Source organism: Scyliorhinus torazame, chromosome 16, assembly GCF_047496885.1.
Source record: "Scyliorhinus torazame isolate Kashiwa2021f chromosome 16, sScyTor2.1, whole genome shotgun sequence".
Lineage (NCBI taxonomy): Eukaryota > Metazoa > Chordata > Chondrichthyes > Carcharhiniformes > Scyliorhinidae > Scyliorhinus > Scyliorhinus torazame.
In genome coordinates, this window is record NC_092722.1 from 29,293,329 (window position 1) to 29,309,862 (window position 16,534).

General features: G+C 44.5%; 1 protein-coding gene across 3 annotated transcripts in view; it reads right to left on the minus strand.

Annotated features, from left to right (window-relative positions):
• Positions 1-16,534, minus strand: part of LOC140392656 (putative oxidoreductase YteT) — a 378,465-nt gene that overhangs the window by 153,062 nt on the left and 208,869 nt on the right. For all 3 annotated transcript variants that reach the window (XM_072478137.1, XM_072478135.1, XM_072478136.1), the window contains one exon: positions 4,180-4,236. In XM_072478137.1, coding sequence (XP_072334238.1) covers positions 4,180-4,236 — 57 coding nt within the window. The remainder of the gene's footprint in view (positions 1-4,179; positions 4,237-16,534) is intronic.

Here is a 16,534-nt window from a genome sequence, read left to right on the forward strand (position 1 = left end):
CCTCCACTAGTGCTAAACACTTGGGTTGCATTTGAGCAGATGACATCCAGGGCAGGAAAATCCCTTCCTGTAGATGGATCTTGCCAGACAGAGATCCATATCTCGCATTTTATCACATAATTAAAATGTCTCATAAAAACATTCGAAAAAGGACAAGGGCATTGTCCTTTCAAACATTGTGCACTACAGTATAAACCAGGAACCCCTCCCCTCGCCCTAACCTCACCCCACTTCCACAAATCCTACATGCGGATAAGAAACTAATTGAGGCCTCGTCTTCAGTAGTTCAAGGAGGAGGTGTTAAAGATCTCATGGTACTATTTGTAGAATACTAGGGTGTTCTTCCAATGTCCTGCCCAATGTTCCTCACCCAACACCACCAAAAGAAACCCCAAAGAATGCAGTAATAATAACAATAATAATCTTTATTAGTGTTACAAGTAGGCTTACATTAACATTGCAATGAAGTTACTGTGAAAATCCCCTAGTCGCCACACTCCGGTGCCTGTTCAGATCCACTGAGGGAGAATTCAGAATGTCCAATTCACCTAACAGCACATCTGTATACATCATCAAGCAGTATGCAAAATCTGTAAAGAGGGTACATTTGAACTGGCAAAACAGACCCAACATGTTCAGAACTCTTACTTAAATAATCCTTGTGGGTAATGGGGAGGATAGGACTTTAAAATCAAGAGTTTTCACTCAATCGTTTTAATATGCAGTTCTGGCTGGAAAGTGATGTCAGTTGTATTTTTGGACAAATTTGAGCAAGTGGTTGCCTTCTTTACAGTGACATCGAAACAAACCTGTTGGACTTTAACCTGGTGTTGTAAGACTTCGTACTGTACTTCTTTACATTGTGAGACTTTGAAGGATTAGGAAAAGAGCTGTTTAAATTAGTGTGCGATATTAGTGTACAATTAATAAATTTGGATAATGCGAGATTGCCTGTTATTGTCCAGCTTTACACTGCAGAAGGAGGCCATTCAGTCCATCGAGTCTGCACTGACCACCCGAAAGAGCACTCAACCTAGGCCCTAACCCCACCCGAACCCCTTAATTAGCCAACACATCTTTGGACACTAAGGGACAATTTAGCATGGCCAATCCACCTAACTGGCACATCTTTGACTGTGGTTGGAAACCAGAGAAAACCCACACAGACATGGGGATAATGTGCAAACTCCTCACAGTCACCCAAGGTCTGTATTGAACGTGGGTCCCTAATGCTGTGAGGCAGAAATGCTAACCATTGTGCCAGGAGGAAACCCACGGAAACATGAGGAGAACGAGCAAACTTCACACAGTCACCGCAAGGGCAAAATAATCCACTTGAAATAAACAAGTTATTGTGTTGTTAAAATTGTGGATATGGGGCCAGCACGGTGGCGCAGTGGGTTAGCCCTGCTGCCTCACGGCGCCCAGGTCCCAGGTTCGATCCCGGCTCTGGGTCGCTGTCCGTGTGGAGTTTGCACATTCTCCCCGTGTTTGCGTGGGTTTCGCCCCCACAACCCAAAGATGTGCAAGGTAGGTGAATTGAACACGCTAAATTGCCCCTTAATTGGAAGAAAAATGAATTGGGTATATTAAATTTATTTTTAAAAATAAAAATTGTGGACATGTCATAAAAACATTACACTAGTGTTCTGCACAGTAATATATAAGCTTTGAAATTTTAAATAGAAATGTTCTAAAATAAGGTACTTGGGCCGCACAACATTGGTACAAAGATTTAGAAAGAAATAGAAAACATGAAAAGAGGAAAGAAAATAAGTGAAAAAGGAAATACAGTATATGCAAACATCTTTAAAAGCTTTAAGATCATTGTGAGAGCTGTTTCTGACAATAAGTAGCTTTATTATAAAACTAGTGATGTTTCAGTGTCATAGTGAGCTGAGGTCGCCGCAGTTGCTTGGGATGCAAGTGTTAATCAAATAATGTGAATTAATTCCATCATTTTTAATCACATTTCTAATACCGAACACCGATTTCTGACTCGGGTTTTGTAAAATGTTCAAAGGATGACCACACACAGAAACAAATATTTTCAAATTTTATTTGTTTAAACACAAACTGGTGAAATATCTGATTAAAGACCCCTGCATAAATCTATATGTGAAGGAACCATTCAGCTATTTGATTTCAAAAAGTCAACACATGTGTTCTTAGATAGTAAAGTGGAAATTACTTTATTGTTTGGTGGAATTTCTCATCCACTTGAGAGAGTGTCAGTTTTAAGGAAAGTGCACAATTTCTCTTTTACAACTGCTAGGTATTTCTTCTTGCTTGAAAATGCTAACATTTGCTAGGGTATAATGCCATAGATGTCAACACTCTCCAGTACGTTATCCAAACATCATTCTTCATGTCAGCCCAAACATGGAGTATCAGCAGCTTTGTGAGCGCGAGGACACATCACATCCAAACCTCACTGGCTTCACTTGACATCCACACTCTTATACCAGAAAGGGCTGCTGGAAATTAATCAGATAATCGTTCCTCTTCCAAAGTAAAGGGCGCTGAGGTTAATGACAGCACTCCACTGCCATCCCAGATTAGATCATCGAGCAAACCACAAACCAGGGATTATACCGGGCACCTTCCTGGTCTGTACCATATTGACTGGTGCATTTGTCCACTGCAAAATCCATATGTCACTTCTCTGTCACATGTGCAAAAGGTGTTTAAATTCTGTCTATTGCAGTGCAACCAGAGGCTCTCAGATAATGTTTCATTCACTTGAAGTGTGATTTCAGTAACATTTTCTGTGAAAATTGTGTCGTGGGGTAGGAAGCTCACTATTACTTAAGAAAAAGAAACAGAAACTGCTGGAAATACTCAGGTCATGGCAACATCTGTGAAGAAAGAAACAGTTAACATTTCAGGTCGATGACCAATAAACTGTTTCTTTCCCCACAGACACTACCTAAACTGCTGAGCATTGCCAGCATTTTCTGTTTTAATTTCAAATTTCCAGCAACTGCAGTATTTTGCATTGGGATAAATTAAAAAGAACATGTTGCAAACTGCAGTAATATCTTTTTAGAATAACATATGTACAGTATTCAGGATACAAAAACTTCATCAGAACTGATCTAAATTGAAACAAGTTACTCCATCATTTAAAAACTGGACAACATCTACAGAAAACATAATTCTCTAACTTATCAAGTCACATATTGTATATATGGTTAAATTTGTACAGTTTTCTCTTAGCTGAGATATGCTATCGGATAAGAGGCACTATCAAAATTGTTGATGGAATTTTGCACAAGCAATTGTTTGTTTCTCGTGGTCAGCATACCAAGATTCAGAATTTTTTTGGTCAGGTTAGTCATTCATTTAACTATCTTCCAAAAATAAAATTACATTCCTGTACATTCTTGGGGGGAAAAGATCAGACATTTTTGGATTCATACGGCCCTTTTTAAGAATAATTAGTGGATGGTGCAGATGCCTAATAAGTAACTTTCTTCAAATTTTGCAATAGATGGAACACTATGCAGCTTCTAAATGTAAAACAATTTAAATTTGCAGAAAAATTGCCAAGATGCATTTGAAGAAAAGAGACAATTTCCACCATTGTCCCCTAAAGGGATAATTAAAATTGAAGTTGTTTTTGTCCATCAAGATTACTGTACATATGTTAGTTCTGAAAAAGATATGACCCTTACCGTGTTTGCAACCAGGCAGCTTTTTCAACTTTAAATCCTTCATAACAAGATGACCAGCAGTCAACATCCACTCTCACCCAACAACTATTTCATAAATGCTGCACAGCTCCTGGCATCATCTTCATATCCAGTTCTGCAGACACATGAATGTCGATATAAAATTCATCATATGGAGAAAAGTACAAGGTAAAGGAGTTGGAGGGTGGGGGTGGTGAAGAGAAAATAATCAAGATTGAAAAAGTTGTTTTGCTGGCTTTCAGAGAAAAAAAAATGACATCTGGTAAAGTGTTTAATTTTTTTAATTCTCTTGTTCACTTTTTCAGTAAATCAGCTGTTCATTGATTTAGAGGCTGCTAACTTGCTCTTTCCCCTGTCCAATTTATAGGTGCAGCAAGCAGCTAGATTCAGACAGCCTGCGCTGGCCCTTTAATGAGTAAGTGGGTGGGTGGAACCTCAGCAAGCGGAAATAAAAGCCTTGCAGGAGGAGTAGAACAGTACTCACAGGTTCCAGATGTTGGATGTGGACCACATCGCCTATCAGTCCCTGGCATAGCAGCTCCTGCATAAATAGACCATTACATCACTCAGTTCATTTGCATCTTCCAATCACCGCGCTGTGTGCCGCTGATATCACTGGCGCCGGTGCCCTATCAGAGAGCGGCATGCAAATCAGCCGGCTGGGCGCCAGGCGGCCCGTGCAGCGCAGCTCGGGTATCCCCTCCACACCGCTGTTGACCTGTCAGTCAGGCCTCGCCCGTCCCCTCCCCCCTCCATCTCTTTATCCTGTGCTCGCGAACACGATGGAAAATTCCATTTAAAAAAAACGAACCAGAGGGTGGGACTACATTTCAGACATTAAACAGTCCACCCAGAAATAATCTTGTCACTCAAATGTGCACTGGGCTTCCACAGGAAACAGCCTGTTAACACGCAGAGAACTGAAGCACCAAAGGCAATCTTCAGGCTTTTCTGTCCGCCATTACCAAACACTTTTCCCCAGCCCAGATCCGCCTGTGATGAAATCTGTATCTGTTACTTACGACTCTTTTTAGTTTTTAACTTACAGAAATAAAATGATAATCGCAAAAACGCAAATATGCACAAAGCAACATTATTATTGTAGATGAATGTCCTTTGAAGCCATGTTATTAAGGTATAATCTGATGCAGATATACTGAAGTAACACCAAGAATAATGCCTTGTTATTTTGATGAAGGATCTTTGCCTGAAAGCTCAACCTGTCCTTTTTTGTTTCTAGATACTGACAGATCCGCACTTTTTATTTCAGATTTGCAGCATTTGCAGTTTTTTCTGTACGAATAGAAGGCAACAAATTAATCAATTTGCAATAATATTGCCATACCATGAGATTGCCCTGCAGTTTTATTACTGAATTCTTTTACAAGAGATTTGTATTTACATTTATTTGGTGTTTTTCATGACCACCGGACGTCTCAAAGTACTTCGAGCCATTAAAGTACTTTTGAAGTGTAAGTAAAGTCACCATAATCCCAGATGACCATAGGCTTCTATCCCCTTTGAGGGGAAGAGCTGACTGGTGGTGATTTAACCTGAGGATCACCACACCTCAGGCGAGGGGCAAGGTTGAGAAGGTGCACCTTCATGAGTAACCTCAGGTACGGGAATTGAACACGTGCTGTTGACTTTGCTCTGCATCACAAACCAGCTGTCCAACCAACTGAGCCTGAGCTAAACTGGCAACACTAATGTAGAAACAAACAATTTAAAATTAAAATTGGACTTAAAGATATTTATAAACAATATGGGCGGGATTCTCCACTCCCGCGCCGAAGTGGCCGCGCCGCCGTGAACGGCGTCGAGGTTCACGACGGCGCGGAATGGCCCCGGTCCCGACCGATTCACGCCCTGACAATGGGCCAGTATCGGGGCCGCATAAAAGCGGCGCCGCATAAATGACGCGGCCGGCGCCGCATAACTGACGTCATCCGCGCATGCGTGGTTGCTGTCCTCTCTAAGTCCGTCCCGCAAGAAGATGGGGACGGATCTTGCGGGGCCGCGGAAGGAAGGAGGTCCTCCTTCAGAGAGGACGGCCCAACGATCGGTGGGCACCGATCGCGGGCCACCCCACATTCCAGGTGAAGCCCGGTGCAGGATCCCCCCTCGCCCCCCCCAGAGGCCGCCCCCCCCCAGCGTTCACACACCGCCCACGACTGCAGCGACCAGGTGTGGACGACGCCGGGGGGAACCCGCCGTTTTGGCCTGGCCGCTCGGCCCATCCGGGCCTCAGAATAGCGGGGATGCCGGAGAATCGCCATTTTGGGTGTCTCTGGCGATTCTCCGGCCCGCGAAACTCGACCGGGCCGTTCCCGCCGCTTGGGAGAATCGTGGGAGGGCGTCGGACCGGCGTCCCCGGAAATCTTGGCGGCCCAGGCGATTCTCCCAACCGGCGTGGGAGTGGAGAATCGCGCCCAAGTCTGTACTTCACCCCTCATCGGGTAACAATATCCAACCAGATTAATTTCTGCAGCACTTTACTTTGGAACTTGGCCCTTACTTAAGCTTCTTTTGTTTTGATTTTCGTTTTCTTCCAACCCATAAGACATGTACTACTGCCGGAAGGCATGGTGTGGAGGTATAAAGAAAATTTGTATTTATATAGCGTCTTTCATGACTTCAGACCTTCATAATTCACAATCAATGAAGTATTTCAGAAGTACTGTTGTAATGTACAGAAATGATTGGCATGATTGTGGAGAGGAGAAATTCTGTAACATTTTACAACAAAAGGACAATATGTCACATTTAAATAACCATTTACAAAAGGTTTTTTTCTTAAATTCTATGAGCTCTTGATAATTATAGATATTTAGATTTATTGTCACATGTACCGAGTTACAGTTTTAAAAAATAAATTTTGAGTACCCAACTTTTTTTCCAATTAAGGGGCAACTTATTGTGACCAATCCACCTACCCTGCACATCTTTGGGTTGTGGGGGTGAGACCCATGCAGACACGGGGAGAATGTGCAAACTCCACACTGTGGAGCCGGGGCCGGGATCGAACCTGGGGCCTCGGAGCGTGAGGCATCAGTGCTAACCATTGCGCCACCGTGCCGCCCATACCGAGGTACAGTGAAAAGTATTGATCTGCGTATAGTCCAGGCAGATCGTTCCTATACATGAAAAACATACGATAAATGTATATATGTCAACATAGACATCAGGTGAAGCATACGGAATATAGTGCTACGACAATAGAGAAGACATGTAGAGAGATCAGTTAATTATCTCCTTTCGATTGAATTGTAAAGTAAAATGTAAAGTCGCCATGACCTTAGGCTGCATTCTCCTTTGAGGGGGAGAGCTGATTGATGGTGATTTAACCTGAGTATCACCACACCTCAGGCGAAGGGCAAGGCTGAGAAGGTGGGCCTTCATGAATAACCTCAGCCAGTGCCAGTACGGGAATTTAACCCGATTTAACCAGAGGATCACCACACTTCAGGCGAAGTAGCACACTGTTTAGCACTGTTGCTTCACAGTGCCAGGGTCCCAGGTTTGATTCACGACTTGGGTCACTGTCTGTGCGGAGTCTGTATGTTCTCCATGTCTCTAGGGTAAGAGGAGGGCCAGTCAAGGACAGTAGTGGGAAGTTGTGCGATGAGTTCGAGGAGATAGGAGAGGTGCTAAATGAATATTTTTCGTCAGTATTCACACCGGAAAAAGACAATGTTGATGAGGAGAATACTGAGATTCAGGCTACTAGACTAGAAGGGCTTGAGGTTCATAAGGAGATGTGAGCAATTCTGAAAAGTGTGAAAATAGATAAGTCCCCTGGGCCGGATGGGATTTATCCTAGGATTCTCTGGGAAGCTAGGGAGGAGATTGCTGAGCCTTTGGCTTTGATCTTTAAGTCATCTTTGTCTACAGGAATAGTGCCAGAAGACTGGAGGATAGCAAATGTTGTCCCCTTGTTCAAGAAGGGGAGTAGAGACAACCCCGGTAACTATAGACCAGTGAGCCTTACTTCTGTTGTGGGCAAAATCTTGGAAAGGTTTATAAGAGATAAGATGCATAATCATCTGGAAAGGAATAATTTGATTAGACATAGTCAACACGGTTTTGTGAAGGGTAGGTCGTGCCTCACAAACTTGATCGAGTTCTTTGAGAAGGTGACCAAACAGGTGGATGAGGGTAAATCAGTTGATGTGGTGTATATGGATTTCAGTAAAGCGTTTGATAAGGTTCCCCACGGTAGGCTACTGCAGAAAATACGGAGGCATGGGATTCAGGGTGATTTAGCAGTTTGGATCAGAAATTGGCTAACTGGAAGAAGACAAAGGGTGGTGGTTGATGGGAAATGTTCAGACTGGAGTCCAGTTACTAGTGGTGTACCACAAGGATCTGTTTTGGGGCCACTGCTGTTTGTCATTTTTATAAATGACCTGGAGGAGGGCGTAGAAGGATGGGTGAGTAAATTTGCAGATGACACTAAAGTCGGTGGAGTTGTGGACAGTGAGGAAGGATGTTACAAGTTACAGAGGGACATAGATAAGCTGCAGCGCTGGGCTGAGAGGTGGCAAATGGAGTTTAATGCAGAAAAGTGTGAGGTGATTCATTTTGGAAGGAATAACAGGGAGACAGAGTACTGGGCTAATGGTAAGATTCTTGGCAGTGTGGATGAGCAGAGAGATCTCGGTGTCCATGGAATAGATCCCTGAAAGTTGCCACCCAGGTTGAGAGGGTTGTTAAGAAGGCGTACGGTGTGTTAGCTTTTATTGGTAGAGGGATTGAGTTTCGGAGCCATGAGGTCATGTTGCAGCTGTACAAAACTCTGGTGCGGCCGCATTTGGAGTATTGCGTGCAATTCTGGTCGCCGCATTATAGGAAGGATGTGGAAGCATTGGAAAGGGTGCAGAGGAGATTTACCAGAATGTTGCCTGGTATGGAGGGAAGATCTTATGAGGAAAGGCTAAGGGACTTGAGGCTGTTTTTGTTAGAGAGAAGAAGGTTAAGAGGTGACTTAATTGAGGCATACAAGATGATCAGAGGATTGAATAGGGTGGACAGTGAGAGCCTTTTTCCTCGGATGGTGATGTCTAGCACGAGGGGACATAGAACATAGAAAATACAGCACAGAACAGGCCCTTCGGCCCACGATGTTGTGCCGAACCTTTGTCCTAGATTAATCATAGATTATCATTGAATTTACAGTGCAGAAGGAGGCCATTCGGCCCTTTGAGTCTGCACCGGCTCTTGGAAAGAGCACCCTACCCAAACTCAACACCTCCACCCAACACCAAGGGCAATTTGGACATTAAGGGCAATTTATCATTGGCCAATTCACCTAACCCGCACATCTTTGGACTGTGGGAGGAAACCGGAGCACCCGGAGGAAACCCACGCAGACACGGGGAGGACGTGCAGACTCCGCACAGACAGTGACCCAAGCCGGAATCGAACCTGGGACCCTGGAGCTGTGAAGCAATTGTGCTATCCACAATGCTACCGTGCTGCCCTTGAGAACAAATAAATCTACACTGTATCATTTTACCGTAATCCATGAACCTATCCAATAGCTGCTTGAAGGTCCCTAATGTTTCCGACTCAACTACTTTCACAGGCAGTGCATTCCATGCCCCCACTACTCTCTGGGTAAAGAACCTACCTCTGATATCCCTCCTATATCTTCCACCTTTCACCTTAAATTTATGTCCCCTTGTAATGGTTTGTTCCACCCGGGGAAAAAGTCTCTGACTGTCTACTCTATCTATTCCCCTGATCATCTTATAAACCTCTATCAAGTCGCCCCTCATCCTTCTCCGTTCTAATGAGAAAAGGCCTAGCACCCTCAACCTTTCCTCGTAAGACCTACTCTCCATTCCAGGCAACATCCTGGTAAATCTTCTTTGCACCTTTTCCAAAGATTCCACATCCTTCCTAAAATGAGGCGACCAAAACTGTACACAATACTCCAAATGTGGCCTTACCAACGTTTTGTACAGCTGCATCATCACCTCACGGCTCTTAAATTCAATCCCTCTGTTAATGAACGCGAGCACACCATAGGCCTTCTTCACAGCTCTATCCACTTGAGTGGCAACTTTCAAAGATGTATGAACATAGACCCCAAGATCTCTCTGCTCCTCCACATTGCCAAGAACTCTACCGTTAACCCTATATTCCGCATTCATATTTGTCCTTCCAAAATGGACAACCTCACACTTTTCAGGGTTAAACTCCATCTGCCACTTCTCAGCCCAGCTCTGCATCCTATCTATGTCTCTTTGCAGCCGACAACAGCCCTCCTTACTATCCACAACTCCACCAATCTTCGTATCGTCTGCAAATTTACTGACCCACCCTTCAACTCCCTCATCCAAGTCATTAATGAAAATCACAAACAGCAGAGGACCCAGAACTGATCCCTGCGGTACGCCACTGGTAACTGGGATCCAGGCTGAATATTTGCCATCCACCACCACTCTCTGACTTCTATCGGTTAGCCAGTTCGTTATCCAACTGGCCAAATTTCCCACTATCCCATGCCTCCTTACTTTCTGCATAAGCCTACCATGGGGAACTTTATCAAATGCCTTACTAAAATCCATGTACACTACATCCACTGCTTTACCTTCATTCACATGCTTGGTCACCTCCTCAAAGAATTCAATAAGATTTGTAAGGCAAGACCTACCCCTCACAAATCCGTGCTGACTATCCCTAATCAAGCAGTGGCTTTCCAGATGCTCAGAAATCCTATCCTTCAGTACCCTTTCCATTACTTTGCCTACCACCGAAGTAAGACTAACTGGCCTGTAATTCCCAGGGTTATCCCTAGTCCCTTTTTTGAACAGGGGCACGACATTCGCCACTCTCCAATCCCCTGGTACCACCCCTGTTGACAGTGAGGACGAAAAGATCATTGCCAACGGCTCTGCAATTTCATCTCTTGCTTCCCATAGAATCCTTGGATATATCCCGTCAGGCCCGGGGGACTTGTCTATCCTCAAATTTTTCAAAATGCCCAACACATCTTCCTTCCTAACAAGTATTTCCTCGAGCTTACCAATCTGTTTCACACTGTCCTCTCCAACAATATCGCCCCTCTCATTTGTAAATACAGAAGAAAAGTACTCGTTCAAGACCTCTCCTATCTCTTCAGACTCAATACACAATCTCCCGCTACTGTCCTTGATCGGACCTACCCTCGCTCTAGTCATTCTCATATTCCTCACATATGTGTAAAAGGCCTTGGGGTTTTCCTTGATCCTACCCGCCAAAGATTGTTCATGCCCTCTCTTAGCTCTCCTAAACCCTTTCTTCAGTTCCCTCCTGGCTATCTTGTATCCCTCCAATGCCCTGTCTGAACCTTGTTTCCTCAGCCTTACATAAGTCACCTTTTTCCTCTTAACAAGACATTCAACCTCTCTTGTCAACCATGGTTCCCTCACTCGACCATCTCTTCCCTGCCTGACAGGGACATACATATCAAGGACACGTAGCACCTGTTCCTTGAACAAGTTCCACATTTCACTTGTGTCCTTCCCTGCCAGCCTATGTTCCCAACTTATGCACTTCAATTCTTGTCTGACAACATCGTATTTACCCTTCCCCCAATTGTAAACCTTGCCCTGTTGCACGTACCTATCCCTCTCCATTACTAAAGTGAAAGTCACAGAATTGTGGTCACTATCTCCAAAATGCTCCCCCACTAACAAATCTATCACTTGCCCTGGTTCATTACCCAGTACTAAATCCAATATTGCCCCTCCTCTGGTCGGACAATCTACACACTGTGTTAGAAAAGCTTCCTGGACACACTGCACAAACACCACCCCATCCAAACTATTTGATCTAAAGAGTTTCCACTCAATATTTGGGAAGTTAAAGTCGCCCATGACTACTACCCTATGACTTCTGCACCTTTCCAAAATCTGTTTCCCAATCTGTTCCTCCACATCTCTGCTACTATTGGGGGGCCTATAGAAAACTCCTAACAAGGTGACTGCTCCTTTCCTATTTCTGACTTCAACCCATACTACCTCAATAGGGTGATACTCCTCGAACTGCCTTTCTGCAGCTGTTATACTATCTCTAATTAATAATGCCACCCCCCCACCTCTTTTACCACCCTCCCTAATCTTATTGAAACATCTATAACCAGGGACCTCCAACAACCATTTCTGCCCCTCTTCTATCTAAGTTTCCGTGATGGCCACCACATCGTAGTCCCAAGTACCGATCCATGCCTTAAGTTCACCCACCTTATTCCTGATGCTTCTTGCGTTGAAGTATACACACTTCAACCCATCTCCGTGCCTGCAAGTACTCTCCTTTGTCAGTGTTCCCTTCCCCACTGCCTCATTACACGCTTTGGCGTCCTGAATATCGGCTACCTTAGTTGCTGAACTACAAATCCGGTTCCCATTCCCCTGCCAAATTAGTTTAAACCCTCCCGAAGAGTACTAGAAAACCTCCCTCCCAGGATATTGGTGCTCCTCTGGTTCAAATGCAACCCGTCCTGCTTGTACAGGTCCCACCTTCCCCAGAATGCGCTCCAATTATCCAAATACCTGAAGCCCTCCCTCCTACACCATTCCTGCAGCCACGTGTTCAACTGCACTCTCTCCCTATTCCTTGCCTCGCTATCACGTGACACCGGCAACAAACCAGAGATGACAACTCTGTCTGTCCTGGCTTTTAACTTCCAGCCTAACTCCCTAAACTTGTTTATTACCCCCACACCCCTTTTCCTACCTATGTCGTTGGTACCAATGTGGACCACGACTTCTGGCTGCTCCCCCGCCCCCTTAAGGATCCTGAAGACACGATCCGAGACATCCCTGGCCCTGGCACCCGGGAGGCAACATACCTTCCGGGAGTCTCGCTCGCGACCACAGAATCTCCTATCTATTCCCCTAACCATTGAATCTCCTACAACTATTGCTTTTCTATTCTCCCCCCTTCCCTTCTGAGCCCCAGAGCCAGACTCAGTGCCAGAGACCTGGCCGCTAGGGCCTTCCCCCGGTAGGTCATCCCCCCCAACAGCATCCAAAATGGTATACTTGTTTTGAAGGGGAACGGCCACGAGGGATCCCTGCACTTTCTGCCTGTTTGTTTTTTTCCCCCTGACTGTAACCCAGCTATTCTTGTCCTGTACCTTGGGTGTGGTTACCTCCTTGTAACTCTTCTCAATCACCCCCTCTGCCTCCCGGATGATCCGAAGTTCATCCAGCTTCAGCTCCAGTTCCCTAACACGGTCTTTGAGGAGCTGAAGTTGGGTGCACTTCCCGCAGGTATAGTCAGTGGGGACACGGTGGTATCCCTCACCACCCACATCCTACAGGAGGAGCATGTAACTGGCCTAGCGTCCATCCCCTCTTACCTGACAGAATATAGCTGCCCTGTGGACTAACTAGATCTCCGCCCTCCAACCCTGCTCCCAGTCAGCTACACTTTCTGTAAACTCCTGGCTCTCTTCGCACTCTTTGCGGAAATGTCGGAAACAAAATGAAAGGAGCACCTTACTCCCTCCTCACCTGACTCCCTCGGTCACCAAACTCTCACTATCGCACTCAAATGCACCAAATTCAGCACTCCCTCGGTCACCAAACTCTCACTATCGCACTCAAATGCACCAAATTCAGCACTCCCTCGGTCACCAAACTCTCACTATCGCACTCAAATGCACCAAATTCAGCACTCAGTGCAAACAAAGTCTGCACTGTAGGTGGATCACTTTTATACTGTGAATCTCGCCTCTGAAAACTGGCCTAATCCAATTAACTAATTAACAAGCTCCAGCTGCAAGTGCCCAGAAGTAGAAGCTTTGTTTAAAGCTGATTGAAAATTCACCTTCTTCTAAACCAAACAGCAACTTTTAAGTTAATTAACTAAATAAAAGAAAGACTAAACTTTAGATAAAAATGAAGCCTTATACTCCCTCGGTCACCAAACTCTCACTATCGCACACAAATGCACCAAATTCAGCACTCAGTGCAAACAAAGTTTTAAATAGCTTTAAATTGAGGGGAGATAGATATAAGACAGATGTCAGAGGTAGGTTCTTTACTCAGAGAGTAGTAAGGGCATGGAATGCCCTGCCTGTAACAGTAGTGGACTCGCCAACACTAAAGGCATTCAAATGGTCATTGGATAGACATATGGACGATAAGGGAATAGTGTAGATGGGCTTTAGAGTGGTTTCACAGGTCAGCGTAACATCGAGGGCCGAAAGACCTGTACTGCGCTGTAATGTTCTATGTTCTATGTCTGCATGGGTTTCCTCCGGGTGCTCCAGTTTCCTCCCACAAATCCTGAAAGACATGCTGTTAGGTAATTTGCACATTCTGAATTCTCCATCCGTGTACCCGAACAGGCGCCGGAATGTGGCGACTTGGGGCTTTTCACAGTAACTTCATTTCCGTGTTAATGTCAGCCTACTTGTGACAATAATAAAGATTATAAAAAAGGGCAAGGTTGAGAAGGTGGGCCTTCATAAACAACTTCAGCCAGTACGGAAATTCAACCAACGCTGTTGGCTCGCTCTGCATCACAAACCAGCTGTCCAGCCAACAAAGCTAATGGACCTTTGTATGGTTTAACAGAAGCTAATTAGGAGTGGCCGCAAACAGTAACAGTTTGTGATTGGACAGTTGCAACAGGATGGGCTTGTGTGCTGTGAGGTTGATGACTAATTTCCTCAGGTGATTGAATGGGTCACAGCAGAGAAAGGGCCACTTGGAAGACTAAAACTGAGATGGTGGGATTATGTGTCAACAGACAGACAGCTGTAGAACTGGCAGAGAGGAGAGAGCTATGTCTTGTGATGTCTCCATGCAGCCTTGATTTGATGACGGACTGACTGGCTGTCTCATATACTACAGTCAAGCCTGACTAAGATTAGCTGTTCTTTACTGGTTATTTTATTGCTCAGTGCCTCTCCCTTCTCATGTTTGTCCCTAGCAAGAATCTGCTATTAATGTATGACAGATAAAAACATTACAGGAGCTGTTTGAAAACTTGATAGCATCTTTTCTAATCTTCAAACCTATATATAGATTTGAACAAAATGTGTACAGCATCTATTTTTGGGTTTGATAAAACTACTCTTGCCTTTTAAATAAAATTAACAAAGGATGGTTCAGTGAATAAATATACCACAAAATGTGGCATTTCAGCAGTACAGGCCATTGAAATCCTCCTTGATCTGTTAATCATTCAACACAGAAAAACATCCAAGGAGCTTCACGGAGGCAGAAACAAAAAAGGACATTGAGTTAAATAAAGTGAGATTAGGTGGGGTTAATCAAAAAGGTGAGTTTTAAGGAGAATCTTAAAGGAGAAAGGGATGTTGCAGGATTGCAGGAGGTATTTGAGGGTGATTAAATTAGCAGTGTTAAATTATCTGATGTCATTGAGGGCGGAAGAGATGCTATGACTGAACTCAATAACATCAAGATGGGTTGATAATGCAGTGTTTATTTATTTTCAATTCAATATAATGATGAGGGAGTGCCACCTAGTCAGAGATTTGTTTTTAAAATTTAGAGTACCCAATTCTTTTTTTGTCCAATTAAGGGGCAATTTAGCATGGTCAATCCACCTACGCTGTACATCTTTCGGTTGTGGGGGCGAGACCCACACAGACACGGGGGGGAATGTGCAAACAAACTCCACACGGACAGTGACCCGGAGCCGGATCGAACCCGGGTCCTCGGCACCGTGAGGCAGCAATGCTAACCATTGTGCCTTACCTAGTCAGAGATGCCGCCTTTCAGATAAATTATTAAACTAAGCTCCATCTGCCTGCCGGTGGATGCAAAAGATTTCACAAACAGCAAGGATTTCTCCCAACATCTTGACCCACATTCTACCCAGCATGGTATCAACATAATCACAAAAAACAGATTATCTGGCTATTAATCTCAATTGTAATTGGGGGATCTTGCTGCACATAATTGGCTATCATATTTGTGCAAATGCCAACAGTGACTGCATATCAAATTCATTTTATTTAAAAGATTTTAGGGCATCCTGAGGATTAGAAAAATAACTACATAAAAGCTTGTTCTGTTTTTCTTTGCCTGTCATATGAGAATATCTCAAGCAAAAGGTTTTTTTTGGAAAATACTTTCATTCAGTTTTTAACATTTTATACATAAACAAAGCAATGCAAAACATCAAGAACAACAGAAACTGGTCCCCCACTCCACCAACCAATACCCCAATAACTCAAAGAACCCCCCCAATAATGGTACCCAACTCTTTAAAGTGTAGAATAAACAGACCCCGTCTTTTGTGGAACACCTCCATCGACCCCCTCAAAGCAAACTTGACCTTCTCCAAATACAGGAAATCCACCAAGTCCCAAACCACACTGAGGCACACGGCGGAGAAACTGACCTCCGACCCAACAGGACCCGCCTGCGAGCAATCGGCGAGCTGAAGGCTAAAACATCTGCTCCTGCTTGCAGCTCCAGCAAGTCCAACACTCAAATAAGGTCCCCAAGGGACTGGCCTCCAAATCCATGTGCAGGATCGCCGACATGGTGCTGAAAAACAACCTCCAAAATCTCTCCAACGTCAGGCAGGACCAGAACATATGTACATGATGGTCCAGGCCTCTCCTACAATGTTCGCAAGTGTCCTCCACTCCTTCAAACAACCGCCTCATCCTCGACCCCATCAGGTGTGCCCTGTACACCATCTTTAACTGTATTAACCCCAGCCTCAAACATGAGGTACAGGTATTCACCCTCTGCAACACCTCACACCATAACCCTCCTCCAATGCCACCCCCAGCCACTTGGCCTGAACAACCTTCAGCGACGCCATATCATCCTCCAAAGTCCTCCCATAAATCACCGATA